Source organism: Alnus glutinosa, chromosome 4, assembly GCF_958979055.1.
Source record: "Alnus glutinosa chromosome 4, dhAlnGlut1.1, whole genome shotgun sequence".
NCBI lineage: Eukaryota > Viridiplantae > Streptophyta > Magnoliopsida > Fagales > Betulaceae > Alnus > Alnus glutinosa.
Window position 1 is genome coordinate 3,638,321 of NC_084889.1, and position 21,249 is coordinate 3,659,569.

General features: G+C 34.1%; 2 protein-coding genes and 1 long non-coding RNA gene across 3 annotated transcripts; 2 read left to right on the forward strand and 1 right to left on the reverse strand.

The window, feature by feature from the left end:
• Positions 1–1,339: 1,339 nt before the first annotated feature.
• LOC133866848 (cytochrome P450 CYP82D47-like) lies at positions 1,340–3,930 on the forward strand. Its single transcript, XM_062303502.1, has 2 exons — positions 1,340–2,345; positions 2,951–3,930. The coding sequence occupies exons 1-2, from the start codon at positions 1,398–1,400 to the stop codon at positions 3,581–3,583; spliced, it is 1,581 nt and encodes a 526-aa protein (XP_062159486.1). The 5' UTR covers positions 1,340–1,397; the 3' UTR covers positions 3,584–3,930.
• A 5,813-nt stretch (positions 3,931–9,743) lies between these two features.
• Positions 9,744–13,624, reverse strand: LOC133866631 (uncharacterized). Its single transcript, XR_009899900.1, has 2 exons — positions 13,148–13,624; positions 9,744–11,469 (listed from the first exon to the last, which is right to left on the reverse strand). It is a non-coding gene; the product is annotated as an uncharacterized LOC133866631 (long non-coding RNA).
• Positions 13,625–14,631: 1,007 nt separating this feature from the next.
• Positions 14,632–19,205, forward strand: LOC133865299 (cytochrome P450 CYP82D47-like). The gene is made up of 3 exons (XM_062301682.1): positions 14,632–14,971; positions 15,649–16,658; positions 17,294–19,205. Exons 2-3 carry the CDS (start codon positions 15,708–15,710, stop codon positions 17,924–17,926), a joined length of 1,584 nt encoding a protein of 527 aa, XP_062157666.1. The 5' UTR covers positions 14,632–14,971; positions 15,649–15,707; the 3' UTR covers positions 17,927–19,205.
• The last annotated feature ends 2,044 nt before the right edge of the window (positions 19,206–21,249 follow it).

Consider the following 21,249-nt stretch of genomic DNA (forward strand, 5'->3'; position numbering starts at 1 on the left):
AACAAAATTTCAACTTTGTTCTTGCTATTAAAAATGCATGTGAATCTCATGTGCCAATGAACAAATGATATTTTTATATACTAGGTTGGAGGAACTCTTCAAATTCAATTTGAAAGAAATATTTGACCATCAAAATATTACGAATTAAAAAAAAAAAAAAAAAAAAAGAAAAGAAAAGAAAAGAAAAGGCCCTAGACTTCACCCCTCAGAAAACAAATTTAAGAGGAGGATCCTCCTCTCCCTTTCCCTTTTCTACTCCCCGCTCCTACCCTTCTTCCATTTTGGTTTTTTCTTTTATTTGTAATTGTTCTCCGACCAGATCAACAATTTTGGTCTCTCTGCTATGTATTCATCCTTTTACCTTCGGGTTGTGCCGTTCATCTCTTCCCTGGCCGTTGCTACTGTTTGTATTTTTGCTTTGAATAAGAGTTTTCTTCTCTTTAGATCTGCTCAATCTCATGGACAATCTATTAGATGAAGGTTAATTAGTTAGGTGTGAGAGGTTATCTTTTACGATCTGGATAATTCGGTGTGAGGGGTTATTTCTCACGGTTTAAATAAATTTTCCTAAGATATTCGGCTACGATTGTCTTAAATCTAGTCTGCTCGGAACAAATACTCTTTAACTATTTTTGTACGTAGGTTAGTGGAAGATGAAAATCATAGATAACACTTTATTGTAAGAATTTTGTTTGTATCTATCATCGACTATGTAACCTCATAGCATGTTGCTAAGATTTTGTAAAGCTTTATGATTTGTGATGTGTAAGAACTTTATACTTGTGATCTTTAATTAATGAATTAATATTTAAACCTTTCGTTAAAAAAAAAAAAAAAAAAAAAAAAAAGGTGCCAATGTCGCGGCTCAAAAACACGAAAGTATACCAAAATGTTAATTATTAAAAATCGCAAAAGTCACAACTCATGAACACGGAAATATATTGAAATATTATTAAAAAGTATAATAATCGTAACCGACCAAGTACACAGAAGTTTATGAAAGATACACCAATCATCTTGAATAATTAATGTAGTTTAATTTATAGGCTCAATCTTTCTTCATATGGGGTAGGGGGTTGCCATTCATACAAAAGATCAACGTCCTAGCAGAACGTGTTCTTCAAGGGACTAAATTACTATGGTCTAATTCTTCAAACGGTACGTGTGTCCTCCGACTTTTTGTAAGCCATTGGCAATCTTTCAATAATTATATATTGTTAATTCACTAGTCGGCGTGTATGACCTCACACTCATCATAATTTTCTTCTTCATACAATTACGTATATTATCATTATTCACGAATTGAATTATCAGCCTGAATTTTTGAATATATACCAGGGATTGCCCACAACAGACCATACCTCTTCTCCTCAAACCTCCATCGTTCGTGCAGAAGTATGCTCTTTTCTCACGCATCCTCTACAACTTTCATGTCCACTATCCTTGCTTTTTTTCTGTTCCTCTTCTTTCTATTATGGATAGTAAGAAGAGCCCAGATAACTCGTAAAACAACACTTCCACCAGAAGCTGGTGGCGCCTGGCCTTTGATTGGCCACCTCCACCAATTACGAGGGACAAAACCAGCCCATATAACATTGGGTAACATGGCCGATAAGTATGGATCAATCTTCACTATCCGACTCGGCGTACATCGTGCTCTCATAGTGAGCAGTTGGGAGATTGCTAAAGAGTGCTTCACCACCAATGACAAAGTCTTTGCCAGCCGTCCAAAAGCCATAGCTTCAGAACTCATGGGCTACAACTATGCCTTGTTTGTGCTTAGCCCTTACGGTCCTCACTGGCGCCAAATACGTAAAATAGCTACCGTCGAGGTCCTCTCCAACCACCGCCTTGAGATGTTCAAAGACATCCGAGAGTCTGAAGTAAATACATCTATAAAAGAGATATATGAGCTCTGGGTCAAGAACAACAACGTGTTGGTGGAGATGAAGAGATGGTTTGGGTCCCTAACCCAAAATGTATTATTTAGGATGGTTATTGGGAAACGATTTGATGGGACTGCAACCAAGAATGAGAATGAATGGAACGATCAATCCCGGAAGACATTAAAAGATTTCTTTCAGTTGAGTGGTACGGTTGTGGTAGCAGATGCGCTTCCTTACCTAAGGTGGTTGGACTTGGGAGGGTACGAGAGAGCAATGAAGCGAACTGCAAAAGAATTTGATGTTGTGGTTGAAGGTTGGTTAGAAGAACATAAGCAAAGGAAGGTTTCCGGTGAGGCAAAGGGACACAGAGACTTTATGGATGTGATGTTGTCTATTGTTACTGACAACGAAGAGAACTCCAATCACGATGCTGATACAATCACTAAAGCTACATGTCTGGTAAGCTTTTGATATATCCTATAACTACATTCACACACGAACATATACCAGGAGGCTTTTTGCTTCACCTTGAATATTATGAACATGATTATATTGTTAACCAAGTGGTTGCCATTCATCAACTACTAGTCTACTAGCTATCAGATAGGCATAGGCATCATCAAGTCTGTGATGGGAAGAATAACAACCAAAATATTTCTACTGATCTTCACATCTATATATAATTGTACTCATTTCAAACTATCTGATGCACGTGTTTTAAGTGGACTTTACACCTATTTATTCGGATGGCTTTTGTTTTAAGTTATTCTTATTAGATAAATGTTAGAACACCTTTTAACATCTTTTTATTGTCCTTTTGGATAACGTCGATTTAATTTTTTTTATTTAAAAAATTGCATTTCGTAGGTTACCTTTTGAGAAATTTTTTTTTTTTTTTAATCCATGTCATCAGAAAGACACAAAAACAAACGCTAGAAGGAGCTTTAACATTTCTGATCTTATTAATACCTACCAGGCATTTAATTTTGGTGCTTTTGAAATGTTGAGTAACCTCAAGATTTTTAGCCTGACCATCTCATGCTTCCACTTTCGTGTTTTTGTAGTCCCTTCTCGTAGCGGGCGCAGACACAATAGCAACAACATTGACATGGGCTATGTCTCTACTTCTTAACAATCGGGAAGCTCTAAAGAAAGCACAACAAGAGATAGATGTCCAGATTGGGAGGGAGAGGCAAGTGAAGGAATCAGATATGAAAAACTTGGTCTATCTCCAAGCTATCTTCAAAGAATCAATGCGTTTACACCCTGCCGCATCGCTATCTGTCCCACATGAGTCCACAGAAGACTGTACTTTGGCTGGCTACCACATTCCAGCAGGCACGCGACTCCTTGTTAATTTTGCAAAAATTCATCGAGACCCACACATTTGGTCTGATCCAAATGAATTTCGGCCAAAAAGATTCCTTACAACCCATAAGGGTATTGATGTTAGGGGCCAGCATTTCGAATTGTTACCATTTGGTGCCGGTAGAAGAGGGTGCCCGGGAACCTCATTGGCGTTACAGGTTATGCAACTCACACTTGCCACCTTGTTGCAGGCTTTTGAAATTGCAACCCCGTCAGATGAGCCCGTGGACATGACTGAGAAAGTTGGAATTAACAACGAGAAAACCACACCCGTTGAAGTCCATCTCACTCCACGCCTTGCTACTCAACTATATGCATGGTTTGATTAGATATTTGATAACTGAAATGCGAACTACAAAATAATGAGTAACACTATTGAGTAAACTGTTCTATGGCTGCCATACAACTAAGATGACGTGCCAGTAAAATCAGCCATTGATTTTCTTTTTAACAAGTGTTGATTCTATGGCTGACTTTAACTTCCACATTATTAAGTTGTATGGCAGTCGTATAACAATCTACTAAATGGCGTTATTCTTTAATAATTAGTGTGCACAAGGATTCCTCCTTATGTTTTCCGTTTTACATTTTGGGTTATTAGGGTGTATGTGCTTATGTTATACATGGCAATAATCATTCACGATTAAAGGGAAGTAAGATGTAGGCATGCAATAAAAGGATTGAGCATATCTTCTCAGTAGAATTCTAGAATAAGAAGATATCTCCTCAGTAGTTTAGTAGTAATAGTGTTTATCAATATATGTAGTTCAAAACCCAATGTAATTCATCGACTATGTTCTTATCTGTGTCTTAGCTTGTAACGCTTATTTAAGTTGGGGATTGATGAATAATATTAATTGCCAATTATCAATATTTCAACTATATATTCAGTTGTTTGGGAGGTCTTGGGTTGTACCACCCCTAAAATTAATCGATTTATTTAATTTATTTGGAGTGTTACTAACAAGACTCAACACTTATTAACTGGTAATTAGTAGATGGTATTATCCTGAACACTTAACTTACGAGAGTAAATCATATAGTGGAAAGCGGAATAAAAATGATATGAGTTAATACTAAAATATCTTCAAAAATTCAACATCTATCATCGAATATAAACAACGAGCTCCCAAAAGGGTCATGAACTTAGTATTTTCAACTTAGTGAAATACTCACATCTAAAGATCAATCTGGCAAACCTGTTAACCTGCAAAACACCGAAGTATTTCATAATGAAAAGTAACTACGTAAATTTACGACTTAATAAGTAAATTATCACAAAGTTAGTTATGCAATAAGCATTAGATAACATTCTATATCCTTTATAAAACGTGACATGCGTTTTACAAAATGATACGTGTTGTCCCCGTATATTGGAGAGATATTGAATAAAAGGATCTCGATATACTGGGTTTATGTTTTAGGCTTGAGGATTTGCCCTATTTTGGCCGATTTTGGTGAGAACTTGAGAGAGTTTTCTTCCCCTTGGATGGCCGAATGGATGGTGGTTGATTAAGGAAGTTGATGTTGTTCTGTTTTGGTTGATTTTTTCTTTTATTGAGTATGTTGTTCTGGTGCAATTTTGATGTTAATGACAATTTTAAAGTAGTTAAAGTGGTTGCTTTCAATACCAATAAAAAAAATAATATCTAGTTAAAATAGAGAAATATTTAGTGAATTTGATATAGGGAACTTTTTAAAAATGATAGATAAAATAACAAAAGTAGATTATTTAGCAAAAATTTAAAGAAAATTTAGAGAGTTCTCTTTGGATACGTACCCTAACAGATATGTTTGCCACCTCTCCATCGCTTGATCTTAAAAACGGTTCAAAACGAAACCCCTTTCTCTAAATCCTTTCATATCCTCGGCGGTGCCAATACTACCACCATTCATTAATGCAGTGTAACGCGTAAAATCGCCTGATGCATTTGAACCTTGGTATGCTACTAAGTTTCGCAAAATCGCCTCATGATCATCAGTCAAAAGCAGTGGTCGGGATAGTACCGGCCATTTGTGGATTTTGAGAGCTCACGAGTCATGAATCACACAAGGGATTGTATATAATTTCCTCGACCAAATGGCGGTCTGCTCACGATGTTATTGTTTGACATTGAGTTCTCATTTTTCTGGCTTAACAAGGCCACGTACAGTCTTACCTGCTCTGAACAATCCGGGTTACTTTTAAGATTGTGAATCCGGGAAGAAGGTTACAGACTTACAGTCTTACATAGGATTGTTCAAAGCAGGTAAAGCATGTGTTGGAAACGAACCAGCTGCTTAAAACGATGCGGATAAGGTGGGGAGACTATTTTACAATGGCCTACTTTGGAAACTGGTCCATACGTTGTTGTTTTTTGTTTTTTTTTATTTGTGCTGCAGTCAACGTTTTCCTCCCTCAATTCATCATCACTTTTCAATGTTTCTTATTTCTTAATGTTACAAAAATGACGCAGGGAAAATCAGCTCTAAGATTTGAAAATTATTTTTTAAATAAAATCATATCAAAAATGAAAATAACCGTATAAAATATTTGTAGATTATTTTTAGAATAATATATTTTATTTTTTGTATAAAAATTTTACTTTGTCTATAAATTTATAGTTATATTTTGTATTTTTACTTTTATTTTTTTTCTTGAAAAATACTCAAATTTTGCCTATATAAAGGCAAGCCTGTTTTATTTTGGCGATCACGTTTTAAATTATCAAATAAATTTTAAGCCTTTCAATTATTTTTCTATTTACTTATTTGGGATAATTAAGATTTTTTTCTTCTTCCCTATTTGTTATTTTTTTTTTTCTGAATTATATTCTCTTTTTTTTTTTTTCTTTATTTCTTTTTGTTCTAAGCGTTGCTTTCTACTTTGTTTCTTGTGGAGACGGTTTCTTTGTTATTTTTGTGGCTTTTGTGAAGCAGTTGAGCGTTGAAAAGTATGTTTGGAATTATTAAAGAAAGCGATGGATCGTATATATTTAGGTTACTAGCGTGACATTAGCTCATTAAGTAATCAAATTAGTATTAAACGTCCTAAAGTCGCAACTCAAAAACACAAAAGTATATCCTTTAAAATATAAATAAATAAATAAAAGCACAAAGGTATATCAAAATATTATTGAAAAGTGTAAAAGTCACAATTTAAGAACACATAAGTATATCAAGATATGACAAAATTTAGAAAAGAAATTTTTCTAAATTCTGTCCATTTGAATGTGAGGTGCACATACATTTTTAAATGACATTGGAAGCACATAAAAAAAAATTTCAACTTTGTTCTTGCTATTAAAAATGCATGTGAATCTCATGTGCCAATGAACAAATGATATTTTTAGAGACTAGGTTGGAAAAACTTTTCAAATTCAATTTGAAAGAAATATTTGTCCATCAAAATATTACTAAAAAAAAAAAAAGGGCCATAGACTTCATCCCTCAAAAAACAAATCTTAGAAGAGGAGGGAGCTGCTCCCTCCTCTCGCTTTCCATTTTCTACTTTCCGCTCCTACCCTCTTCTCATTCTGGTTTTTTCTTTTATTTGTAAATATTCTCCGACCAGATCAGTAATTTTGGCCTCTCCGCTATGTATCCATCCATCTATCTCTGTACTGTGCCGTTCATCTTTTCCCTGACCGTTGCTTAATTCTGTTTGTTGGATGTGTTTTTGCTTTGAATAAGAGTTTTGTTCTCTTTAGATCTGCTCTCATGGACAATCTATGAGATGAAGATTAATTAGTTAGGTATGATGGGTTATCTCTCACGGCCGGTTTAAATAAATTTTTCTAGGATATTTGATTACTCTTGTCTTAGATCTAGTATGCTTAGAGCAGATATACTGTTTAACTATTTTTTGTACATAGGTTAGTGGAAGATGAAAGTCAGAGATAACACTTTATTGTAAGAATTTTGTTTGTATATATAACTATGTAACCTCATAGTATATGGTCGATTTTGTAAAACTTTTAGGTTATGTGTTGTAAAAGTTTTATACTCGTAATCATTAATTAATAAATACTCAAATATTTCATTAAAAAAAAAGTGCAAATGTCTCGACTCAAAAACACGAGAATATATCAAAATATTAATTATTAAAAAGTGCAAAAGTCACAACTCATGAACATGGAAATATATTGAAATATTATTAAAATGTGTAAAAATCGTAACTGATCAAGTACACAGAAGTCTATGAAAGATACACAAATCATCTTTGAATAATTAATGTAGTTTATAGGCTCAATCTTTCTCCGTATGGGTTTGGGGTTGCCATTAATTAATACAAGGTCGGCTCGGTATTTTATAGGGTCTTAGACGATAATTTTAGTCGAGACATTTTCATATATATATATATATTATTTCTTTTAATAATTATCTTTCTTGCTTTTAAGATTTAACATTTTATTGCTAGTAATAAATTGTCTGCTTATATTTTTAAGATTCAATTATAATTTTTTATTCTTCTATGTTTAAAGCTTTTCATAACTAATGCATATATATTTCTAACATACATTTATGATTAAAAATATTAAAAATAAAAAAATGACATAAAAGAATAACAGAATAGAACCTGGTTTAACAAAGATGTTTTACTCTATAATAAAATTAAGAAACACTTTTAACCTGCATAAGACATTTTTTTAATAATTAGTAATTAATTTATACAGACAAAATAATAATCTTGCATCCTTTTATAGTTTCATATGTATAATATCAGTTTATTAATATAAGTTTTTGTTGAAAAATAAATTGTAATTATTATTTTATAAGTGAACTAACTCCTTTCCGGCTTTTCCTTTTTGTTTGTTAAAAAAAAGTACTGAAGTCACATTGGAAAACAAAGGAAAGATGTGACTGTGAAACAGCCGCACCTTTTCATCTTATGTAATTATGTATGTATATAAGTTTTTTAGGCTAAAATTATAAATTATAGTTACAAAGTGTCACATAATTCATAAATCATTACTCATAACTTATAAGTATAAAATTCATAGTGATATAAACTATAAAAATTAAGTTATAAGTTATAATTAATATAACAATTTATATGGTAGCAAATCGTAGAAGTTAAGTGATGTACTGATATGGTGATGGCAACGTGGCGCAATGTATCTTCATTATATAATCTAAATTATGCAATAATCACATGATTCATATCATGATATCAACAACACTTATTTTGTATGTCTATTGACTAAGTATCATCTAATCATGTAAATTATATAATATGATTTAGCAATTCATATGGATATGAACTAACAATTCATATGTGATATGATTAAGTATAAAACAATTTAATATATATATATATATATATATATAAAAGATTATAAGGCTATAACGATAAATATTAGTATGTTAGTGTATTGCTAATATATGTTAATATATCAATTAGTAACTATGTTACTAACGGTCTAACATATAACACATTAATTAGTTATTTACTAAACATGTGTTATTAACCCATTACTCTAATAGTTAATTAGTTAATATTACTTGAGTAATGCTACACATCATCCCCTTGTCCTCCTTTTGTCACCCCAAAATTGATGTGGCTCTTAAAATCACCATTGAATTTTTGATATATCACTCTTGGATTTTGATCCAATGGTGATTTTAAGAGTCATATCAATTTTGGGGTGACAAAAGTAGGACAAGGGGATGATGTGTAGCATTACTCATATTACTTATATAAATTAATATGTCAGTTAGTTATATATATTTATATTAGACTAATTTATTAAATCAAACATTTATTCATTAATATACCATATTAATCCATATATGTTATAAATTATAAATGGTAACTATGTATCGTGCCAATACCTAGTCCTTTACTATAACATATAAAAAATCAACATATAATTATATAATAATTAATTATGATTCATACTTTACTATAACAATAGGGCCTTGTTTAATTTAAAGAATAAATCATTGAAATAGAATGAGTATTCCATTGGAATAAATATTCCTTTATTTGGTAGGAATATATTTATAGAAATAACTATTCCATGAGAACAACTATTCCCTTACGAAGAGAAATATAATAGTCATTCCTCTAAAATATAAGATGAATAGTTATTCATGAGGGAATAGACAACTTCTTTTCTTTTTTTTTTCAAAAAAAATACTATATATATATATATTAATTTTTTCAAACTAAACACTTTTTTTTTTTTTTTTTTTTAAAAAAAAAGGGTTAAAAAAAAAAAAGGTTAAATTTGTGGGTGGCTAACCACCATAATGGGTGGCGGCCACAGCAAACCTCGGGGATAGTCGCATCACCTTGGGGCTCACTTTCTGTGACGACCCGTTTTTTTTTTTTTTTTTTATACAAAACAATTACATAAATATTAGTCCTTTAAAATATAAACGGATCTTCACAGTGGCACGACGATATGTCGCAAAGCCAACATATGGTACATTTCCCATAATATGAACCTGGTACATCAGAGTATAACATCTATTCATCTATGCAGCGGAAAACATAAACATAAATAGCGGAAATCATAACATAAACCTCTATTACAAATAATCATAAACAAAGAGACATATTACATCTATCTGTTTAAGTCTTTTCTCATAATAAATACAAACATAAATGGCTTTATACAATAACAAGTGACACAAACGTCACAAGCCATAAACAAACCTATAGAATAGTGGACAACCCATAGTCTGACAATTACAACCATCGCGGCGAGCTTCAGTCAGAATATCTCAAGTACACTTCTATAACATCAACTACGACCAAAATACCTGCAGCCAAAGAAACTACATCTATACGGTTGTAGGGGTTTGCCACATTCGTATAGGTGGAATTATGAGCCCACCACCTTAGCATAAATAATACACTAAGACCTCAGAGGTATACTATTCACTGAGTTTTCACAAAGAACCAACTTTTCATTTTTAGGCTCGTGTACACCATAACAGCTACCAATTTATAAACTTTTGTTTGAAAATCCTCATAGCTAATTTAGCAAACACCGACTAATAGAAAACATTTAAAGCATACTATGTAGCTGCGAACACATATAGAAGTTACAGTCATCCCACCTCGGAAACAACTACATATCTTCTCACCTACTATAAAACTACTGTATTTTGTGGCTCAAATGTACAAAGAAATAGCATTGCCAGATGTGATAACTTCATGTCAAAAGATAACTTCATGTCAAAAGACACTTACATTACCCAATCCAGTAGCGTACAGTCTAGGTACATCAAGCATAAAACAATGATGACTCAAATGTACAAAGAAACAGCATTGCCAGATGTGATAACTTAATGTTAAAAGACACTTACATTACCCGGCCAATCCAATAGCGTACAGTCTAGGTACATCACGCATAAAATAATGGTGGCTCAAATGTACAAAGAAACAGCATTGCCAGATGTGATAACTTCATGTCAAAAGACACTTACATTACCCAATCCAGTAGCGTACAGTCTAGGTACATCAAGCATAAAACAATGGTATCTTACTCAGTAACACAAAGAAACAGCATTGCAAGATATAGGTAACTTCATGTCAAGAGACACTTACATTACCCAATCCAGTAGCGTACAATCTAGGTATACTAAAGCTCGATGCCTTTAAATCATGCAAATAGAAATATACATATCATAAAAACAGTATTCACTGACACACTATACTATATGTATGCACATGCTTGTATCATGAGCCGAGGCTCAGGTAACATAGAGTCGAAACTCACATTAACATTGAATCATCACTTCCTTTAACATAGGGTCGTCACCCACATTATCATAGAATCTTCATCTCCATTAACATAGAGTCGTAACTCAAGGCTGTGCAATTAAGCACGCAATGCATCATGTCCCCCCCTTTATAACTCACACTAAAAACTCAATCATTTACAATGCAATCCTAGTCTACAAAAATCCCCATCCATATCCTAGAGTCACACCATTTATTCAAACTCCATATATCATATACATACTTCAACACCATCATAATTTCAAGATAATCAAAAGTACTCAAATCATCCAAAACAGTTATATTCAACATACAGTTGGTTCATTTTTATAAAACAACATATATATTTTGCAAATCTACAATACATAAAAATAATAGTTTCTCAGTGAGTAGAATACTCACCTGGTTGCATTGGACTCACGACTCCAACATCCCACTGGGTTCTCGTCACTTGGACACAACATTGGAGAACCAATTAAAGTCTCCAATGATGACACAAGCCTGTAAACATTTATGACGTTAGACTATGCTATTGAACTCTAGACCTAATGACACACAAGCTACCCGCGTGCTCACGCGTCCCATTACCCACTTCTAAGTCTAGCCAAGTATCTTAACTATTATTAAATTAATGCTTAGGTTTAGGTTCCTATTATGTCATGTTTATTAACACTAAGGTGGGTTTATTATTTTATTAGGTTACCAATTGTTGTTGCATTACATTATCATTGATAACCCCCCTTTTATAACATTTTATTTATTTACTAAGTTAGTAATATACATCTAACTTACATACTTGTATATGTACATGTATATACATGTGTGTGTATATACACGTATAAAATGCTCACCAATCTAAAACCTAATCCAAATACGAATAAAGATGCCGCTTAGTGATTCCTTGTATATAGGCTATGGCTCCAACGCTATATAATCCTTATGTATTCCATTTATTTATTATACCCATTTCACCTACACTATTTACTCATTCCTTAATTTATTTCTAGTTAAGTATATGTTCTATCAATCGGCTCATAGAACCCAACGCCCAACACTTACCTATTTATCATATTGTCTTAGTGTCCTTATGCATTAATTCTTCTCATACCTTACCTAAAATCCAAACCATCCAAAGCTCATAAACATAACCAAATACATCTATTAGTACACAAAACCACATAACCATACGTACATAACATTTTTCATTCCTTATTTCAACCACATTTGCCATTTACACCAAATGATCTAAAACATTAACTCCAAGCTCTTCTCAACAAACCAACCTAACCAATTTCCTTATCTTATTTCTCATTCCCCACTTAGTACCAAGATGAGGACTTTAATTACTAATTGACAATCCATTGTCCTTAAAGCATCCAATTAAACCAAAATAAAGAATCTAACTTAATTGAATCAACCTTATCCAACATATCATCAAAATCCTCATTTACATACCAAGACCAATTCTCAATAACTTACATGAAGACTAGAATTGTATTACAAAATCTAACATAATTCATTAAGATAAATTGCCACCAAGAGCTAAAGCTTTCATCAAAGAATCACAACTTAACTAGAAAAGACACACCAATCAAAGCTTCAACTCCCTTCCATTTATGCATAATACTCAATTTACAATTCCCAAATTCAGATTTCGATCACCATCAATATACCCTTCCATATCACCAATAATTCCAAAACTTTCCCAATCCAAATAACTCAAACGTTAATGGAAAATCAAAGGACTAAAATAACATTAATAAATACTATTACAGCCGAGATCTATAGCACCTAATTCCAACTTCAATTATCATCAACACTAATTTACATATCCCAACTACCAAAAATCATTTAATTACGTACCCATTCAAAACTAAATTTCTAGGCAACCAAAACCCATCATTAAGTTCAAGCTTCAAACTCAACCAATGACAACCTAGAATTCATACTAAAAATCAATCCAAAACCTCAATACCCATTCGGTCATCAATAAAGAAAATCAAAAGCCCCAACCGGTATCAACTTCCAACTCATCAAAATCACAATCAATCAACCCCCAAATCATAAAATCATCCCTAAAACAGCATGTATAATTTATCAATAATCTAATCAAGACTAACCCACTTTTTAATCAACACATAATCAACAAAATAGTAACTAGAAATTAACAAGAAATTACCTAGAGGATTTTCCTAGAAAATCCGCCGGAAATTGCCTCACTTGACCGCCGGAAAACTCGCCGGAGAACGCCCATGGAGGATCAGGTCTCTGGGCCTTTCGGGTTACAGGTCTCCCTGGGTTGCTCGGGTCACCGGGTTACGGGTTCTCTCTCCCGGGTCATCTCTGGTTCACGGCCTCACCGGAGATCTCGTCGCCGGCGTTCTCTGGTCTCGTCGGCGTCACCCACCGGAGGATCGGGCTCCAGAATCCGTCTCTCTGATCTCCCTCTCAATCTCTCGATCTCGATCCCTCACTCTCCGTCTTACTCTCTCGATCTCATCTCCCTCTCACTCACTCTGTTGTCTTCTTTCGGGCGTTAGTGTGTGGAACAGAGAGAAGAAAGGAAGAAGAAAAGAGAAAGAGAGAAGGGGAAAGGGAGCTGCAACCGGGAGGGAAAAAGAAGAAAGGAAAGAAGAAAAGAAAAGAGGAAGGGGGGGGGGGGGGGGGGGGGCCTTTTGTTCTTTTTCTTTTCATTTTTTTCTTTCTTTTCTAAGATGAGGGTAGAGATAAGGATATCTCTTTAGGCCAATCACAGGCTGACATGTGGCTCAAGGGATCTCCATTTTTATTTTAAACTTTACACTTTCTACAAATTACTGCAGTACCCCATGTTATTTTATTTTATCATTTAATAATTAGCATCCAATCCCACATTTAATTTAATTACACTTACTATACAATTAGCTATTTAGTATTTCTTAAAGGCCTGTTAGTAGTATTTTATTATTCAAATTTCCGTTATTTTATCTTAAACTCATTTTTATTCCAATCATTTAAATTTATCTACTTAGAACTTATTATTTGTCACATCTATTTAATAAATATAATTTATTAATTGCTAAATGTTCTATTTATTTTTCTTGGTCTTTACACTTTGGGCGGTCAACCAACCCAATTTTTTTTTTTGAAAGATTTGAGTTTTTTTTTTTTTTTTAAATATGAAATTATGTGGGGTTTTTTTTTTAGTAATTTTGATTCAATTCTACTGTGGTATATGGGTTGTCACCAAATTAAGGAATTAGAATAATTATTCTATTTCACCATTCTTCATTTTTTTTTTTTTTTTGACATGTCCACACAATAGGGGAAGAGAGATTCTTCATTTTCAATAATAACTACTCATTTTTTTAAAAATAATACCCCTTCCGCATTCCACGTGAGGCCTAAGTATATAAAATAAGCTAATAACTATTTGTAATTTTTGGGACAAAGATAAAAGCTACTAGTTAAGAGGCGATAACTAATTAACTATCTTATTATATATTTCTTAATATTATTTTTATTAAACAAAACAATTTTATTTTTATTAATCCAAAACAAATAACGCAGCTAGCATGCACTTCACGATCTAACCAAACAAAACCATTTGTCTTTTACTAACTTTAATACTATATCATCCACTGATTCCACTTCACCCTTTCAACCCTCCCCAGATAAATCAGTGGATGCCAGACTTGCCACTTCATTCTTGAAAGAAATATCTAGTTACTTCTCATTGGTCTCAATTACTTCACGGTACTGACAGAGTAACGTGAGCCTAGGATTTGCACATCATCTATTAGCAGCCTTCTACACAGTACACACCCTTGTTGGCCTGCCTTTGATCTTCACCAAAGAACCTCTCGCTGGTTTTTGGAATTCGACATCAGGAAGAGCTTAGGGTGAAGACTGAAGAGTTGGGACTAGACAAACTAGCCAGCCATTAGCCCTCTCAACAGTAAACTGAAACTAGTTGCTTAGCACCCCCGTTCACTCCGAGGCCATTCAACGGCCATTCCACGAGGTAAGCCCGCTAACCCTGAAAGTCATATATTGTCTCCTGGTTTATGTTGAGATTTTGAGGCTTTTGTTCTTGTTGGTATTGGCTTAGCTTGGTTTAGGTTAGAAATTTGTTCTTACAAGCCAGGCGAATCGAGCACTCGGCTCGTCAAAAAACTAAGTTCGAGCTCGAGCTTGGACAAGAATTTACTATTGACGAACCGAGCTAAGCTTAACATTCAATATCCGTCACGAACTCGAGCCGAGCTCAAGCTCATGAATATTCTAAATGAGCCGAGCTTGAGCAACCACTACTTGCCCGAGCTCGGCTCGTATACATGCCTAATTATTGAAAGATACACCAATCATCTTGAATAATTAATCTAGTTTATAGGCTCAATCTTTCTCCATATGGGGTAGGGGGTTGCCATTCATCCAAAAGATCAACGTCCTATCAAACGGTCTAATTCTTCTCGGGACTAAATTACTATGGTCTAATTCTTCAAACGGTACGTGTGTCCTCCGACTTTTTGTAAGCCATTGGCAATCTTTCATTAATTATATATTGTTATTCACTATTCGGCGTGTATGACCTCACACTCATCATAATTTTCTTCTTTATACAATTACTTTGCTATTTTTTCGTATATTATCATTATTCACGTATTGAATTATCAGCCTGAATTTTTGAATATATACCAGGGATTGCCCGCAACAGACCATATCTCTTCTCCTCAAACCTCCATCGTCCGTGCAGAAGTATGCTCTTTTCTCACGCATCCTCTACAACTTTCATGTCCACTATCCTTGCTTTTTTTCTGTTCCTCTTCTTTCTATTATGGATAGTAAGAAGAGCCCAAATAACTCCTCGTAAAACAACACTTCCACCAGAAGCTGGTGGCGCCTGGCCTTTGATTGGCCACCTCCACCAATTACGAGGGACAAAACCAGCCCATATAACATTGGGTAACATGGCCGATAAGTATGGATCAATCTTCACTATCCGACTCGGCGTACATCGTACTCTCATAGTGAGCAGTTGGGAGATTGCTAAAGAGTGCTTCACCACCAATGACAAAGTCTTTGCCAGCCGTCCAAAAGCTATAGCTTCAGAACTCATGGGCTACAACTATGCCTTGTTTGTGCTTAGCCCTTACGGTCCTCACTGGCGCCAAATGCGTAAAATAGCTACCGTCGAGGTCCTCTCAAACCACCGCCTTGAGATGTTCAAAGACATCCGAGAGTCTGAAGTAAATACATCTATAAAAGAGATATACGAGCTCTGGGTCAAGAACAACAACGTGCTGGTAGAGATGAAGAGATGGTTTGGGTCCCTAACCCAAAATGTATTATTTAGGATGGTTATTGGGAAACGATTTGATGGGACTGCAACCAAGAATGAGAATGAATGGAACGATCAATCCCGGAAGACATTAAAAGATTTCTTTCAGTTGAGTGGTACGGTTGTGGTAGCAGATGCGCTTCCTTACCTAAGGTGGTTGGACTTGGGAGGGTACGAGAGAGCAATGAAGCGAACTGCAAAAGAATTTGATGTTGTGGTTGAAGGTTGGTTAGAAGAACATAAGCAAAGGAAGGTTTCCGGTGAGGCAAAGGGACACAAAGACTTTATGGATGTGATGTTGTCTATTGTTACTGACAACGAAGAGAACTCCAATCATGATGCTGATACAATCACTAAAGCTACATGTCTGGTAAGCTTTTGATATATCCTATAACTACATTCACACACGAACATATACCAGGATGCTCTTTGCTTCACCTTGAATATTACGAACATGATTATTTTGTTAACCAAGTGATTGCCATTCATCAACTACTAGTCTACTATCAGATAGGCATAGGCATCATCAAGTCTGTGATGGGAAGAATAATAACCAAAATATATCTACTGATCTTCACATCTATATATAATTGTACTCATTTCAAACTATCTGATGCACGTGTTTTAAGTGGACTTTACACCTATTTATTCGGATGGTTTTTGTTTTAAGTTAGTCTTATTAGAGAAATGTTAAAACTCATTCTAACATCCTTTTATTGTCCTTTTGGATAACGTTAATTTAATTTTTTTACATAAAAAATTGCATTTTGTAGGTTACCTTTTGAGATTTTTTTTTTTTTTTTTTTTAAAAAAAAAAAATCCATGTCATCCAAAAAGACACCAAAAAAACGCTATAATTAACTTTAACATTTCTCACCTTATTAATACCTACCAGGCATTTAATTTTGGTGCTTTTGAAACATGAGTGACCTCAAGCTTTTTAGCCTGACCATCTACCTGACCATCTCATACATGCATGCTCCCTGCACTTTCGTGCTTTTGTAGTCCCTTCTCGTAGCGAGCGCAGACACAATAGCAACAACATTAACATGGGCTCTGTCTCTACTTCTTAACAATCGGGAAGCTCTAAAGAAAGCACAACAAGAGATAGATGTCCAGATTGGGAGGGAGAAGCAAGTAAAGGAATCAGATACGAAAAACTTGGTCTATCTCCAAGCTATCTGCAAAGAATCAATGCGTTTACACCCTGCCGCATCGCTATCTGTCCCACATGAGTCCACGAAAGACTGTACTTTGGCTGGCTACCACATTCCAGCAGGCACGCGACTCCTTGTTAATTTTTCAAAAATCCATCGAGACCCACATGTTTGGTCTGATCCAAATGAATTTCGGCCAGAAAGATTCCTTACAACCCATAAGGGTATTGATGTTAGGGGCCAGCATTTCGAATTGTTACCATTTGGTGCCGGCAGAAGAGGGTGCCCGGGAACTTCATTAGCGTTACAGGTTATGCAACTTACACTTGCCACCTTGTTGCAGGCTTTTGAAATTGCAACCCCGTCAAATGAGCCCGTGGACATGACCGAGAAAGTTGGACTTATCAATGAGAAAACCACACCAGTTGAAGTCCATCTCACTCCACGCCTTCCTACTCAACTATATGCATGGTTTGATTAGATATTTGATAACTAAAATGCGAACTACACATAATGAGTAACGCTATTGAGTAGACTGTTCTACGGCTGCTATACAATTAGGATAACGTGACAGTAAAATCAGACGGATCCTATGGCTGACTTTTACTTCCACACTATTAAGTTATATGGCAGTCGTATAACAATTTATTAAATAAAATTAATCTTTCATAATTAGTGTGCGCAAGAATTATCCCTTATGTTTTTCATTTTACATTTTGGGTTATTGGGGTGTGCTTATGTGTTACGTGACAAGAATCGTACACGATCAAAGGGAAGTAAGATATAGGCATGCAATAAAAGGACTCCAGGAATAATAGCTTATCTTCCCAGTAGAATTCTAGAATAAGAAGATATATATCTCCTCGATTAGTAGTTTTAGTAGTAATAGTATTTATCAATATATGTAGTTGAAAACCCAATGTATTAATTCATCAACTATGCTCTTATCACAATGTCTTGTAATGCTTATTTAAGTTGTAGATTGATGAATAATATTACCAATTATCAATATTCAACTATTCAAATGTTTGGGAGGTCCTGGGTTGTACCACCCCTAAGATCAATCAATTTATTTAATTTACTTGGGGTGTTACTAACAAGACTCTACACTAATTAATTTGTAATTAATTAGCTGGTTGTATTACCCTGAACACAACTTGTCAAAGTAAATCATATAGCGGAAAGCGGAATAAAAATGTTATGATCAGTTAATACTAAAATATCTTCAACAAATCAACGTCTATCATCGAACATAAACATAGAGCTCCCAAAAGAGTCATTAACTTTGTTTTTTCAACTCAACAAAATACTCTCATCTACAGATCAATCTAGCAAACCTATTAATTCTTACCAAATCTCACTTCATCTTATACATAAAATTTCAGTAACTCTTACCAAATCACTCAAGTCTAAATTTAAGAATAACCAATTCAATTAAAGTTATCTTGATGAGATATTTCATATCGCTTTGATTAAATCAAATGATTATGGGTTTCATCTTAAGAGTGGTGTTCCTACAATGCTACCAGTGATTATCCAACACACCGAGATTTTGAACATGAAATCTATCTCACTCTCAAATGTACCAAAGTAACATCCATTTCATTTTTGAGTTCATAACTATTTCAGAATTGAGAATTAATGCTATAAGTAATCGTGAGTTTCACATTATTCCTTTGATAGTGTTATAAATGAATAACAACTCACATTGCACTGTATCTACTCCAACACATCAATCCGAATTCTCCACTTCACATAATTAAGATAGATAATCATAATTGATATGTAATAGTCTTATTAAATGGAATGCCTAGTTCTATTACCGACTACGAATAACAGTTTATAAGTCACAAGATTTATGGTTTAAGATCTTGTGTGATAATCTCATTACCACACCTTAAACCCTATTCAATGCAACTTATAGACTGTAAATGTATATGAAAAATAAAATTTATTAAAAGCATACATGTAAACAGTTATATGCACAGTTTTCATTAAACAAATCAATAAATAAACAACTTTCTTTAATTAAACTAAAATGTAATACAAAGTAATTGAACTTTAGGGCAGAAACTCTAACATGCCACGTCAATCCAATAGAATTAATAGAAGTAGAATGAGAATGTGAGTTTTAGTATTAATCTTAATAATTTATAGGTATAATGATAGAAGCAACTATTGGCATGTGATAATTAAAAGAGATAAGATGAATATCGATCGATCTAAGGAAAAATGCCTTTATAATCCTTTCTAAATCAAAATTTTACCCTCAAAAAAATTTCTTTTTATTCACCATCATTCACAAAAAATCCAGATTTTGCCCGTCTATCCACATATGTGCTAGTTAATTTGGAACTTCGTTAAAGCTACTTATAAAGTCAATTATAACGTAGTAAAAAATCAATGTGACGTCAAATTAACACACATGATCCGTGTCTTTCTAATCCACAAACTCTATGTGTTGCTCACATTCTCAATATGAGACATGATGAGTGTTAACAGATAGGTTTGCCACCTGTCCATCGCTCGATCTTCAAATGGAAAAATACCTTGATATGCTACTAAGTTTCTCAAAATCGTCTCATGATCATTAGTCAATAGCAATGGTTGGGATAGTCCCATTTGCGGATTTTGAGAGTTCATGAGTCATGAATCACAGAAAGGATATATTGTAATTTCCTCGACCAATGGCGGTCTGCTGATGTTATTGTTTGACATTGAGCACTCATTTTTCTAGCTTAACAAGGTTATAATCTAATCTACTTTGAAAAATCTAGGTTGTGTTAAATAATAAACTTAATTTTAATAATATTTATTTGAATCTTTTGTTATTCTTATAAGTTACTAAGTGACTTGAAGAGGTTGTGTCTTTTGGGTTTTCAAGAGTTATTTTACATAGTAGTTATATGAGAGTTATATGAGATGTAAATGAATGAAGTAAATGTGAAGAAGTTAGAAAGGTCATTTGTATCCTATAGATACCCATGTAAGCAAGTTATTTTTAATCAAGTTGAATGAAAGAATAGAAAGCCCTCTATCAATTTATTGTCTCTCTTCCTTTTCATTCTCTCTCTTAGTGTGTGTGTGTGTGGTTTCCAATTTCCAACAAACTGGTATCAGAGCACAGCTTATTGATCATAGAGAAATAGCCAATTCAACCTTTCCATTTCAATTCCCTCACCTTTCCAAATACAATTTTGATAATTGGTGCATTCGTATGAAGGCATTGCTTGGATCGCAAGATACTTGGGATATTGTAGAAAAAGGCTATGGTGAGCCTAGTGACGAAGTTCCTTTGAGTCCTAATCAAAGAGAGGCTTTGCAGAAACTTCGAAAGAATGATCAACAAGCTCTCACCCTTATTTATCAATGTTTGGATGAAGCTATGTTCAAGAATGTGGCAAATTCAACCACCTTCAAGCAAGCATGGGAGATTCTCCTAAACTCTTACCAAGGAGTTGATAAAGTAAAGAAAGTTCGCCTTCAAACATTAAGAGGCAAATTTTAAGTTTTGAGAATGAAAGAATCCGAGTCGATTGCGGATTATTTTTCAAGGGTGTTGGCCATTGTAAATCAAATGAAAAGATATGAAGAAAGATTGGAGGATGTTTGAATCATTGAAAAGATCATTCGTTCTTTGCAACAAAGATTTGCCTACATCGTTATCACTATTGAAGAGTTAGAAGATTTAGAAACCATGAGTATTGGTCAACTCATGGGATTTCTTCAAGCCCATGAAGAAATGCTCAACAAGAAGAAAGAAGAGTCATTGGAACAAGTTTTTGCCACAAAGATTTCTTTCAA

What these genes read in the sequence shown, in the direction of transcription:
- LOC133865299 (XM_062301682.1), top strand. Translation starts at nt 15,708, where the DNA reads ATGCTCTTTTCTCACGCATCCTCTACAACTTTCATGTCCACTATCCTT. An exon ending in TCACTAAAGCTACATGTCTG is followed by an intron (nt 16,659 to 17,293) that starts GTAAGCTTTTGA and finishes GTGCTTTTGTAG; the next exon opens with TCCCTTCTCGTAGCGAGCGC.
- LOC133866848 (XM_062303502.1), top strand. Translation starts at nt 1,398, where the DNA reads ATGCTCTTTTCTCACGCATCCTCTACAACTTTCATGTCCACTATCCTT. An exon ending in TCACTAAAGCTACATGTCTG is followed by an intron (nt 2,346 to 2,950) that starts GTAAGCTTTTGA and finishes GTGTTTTTGTAG; the next exon opens with TCCCTTCTCGTAGCGGGCGC.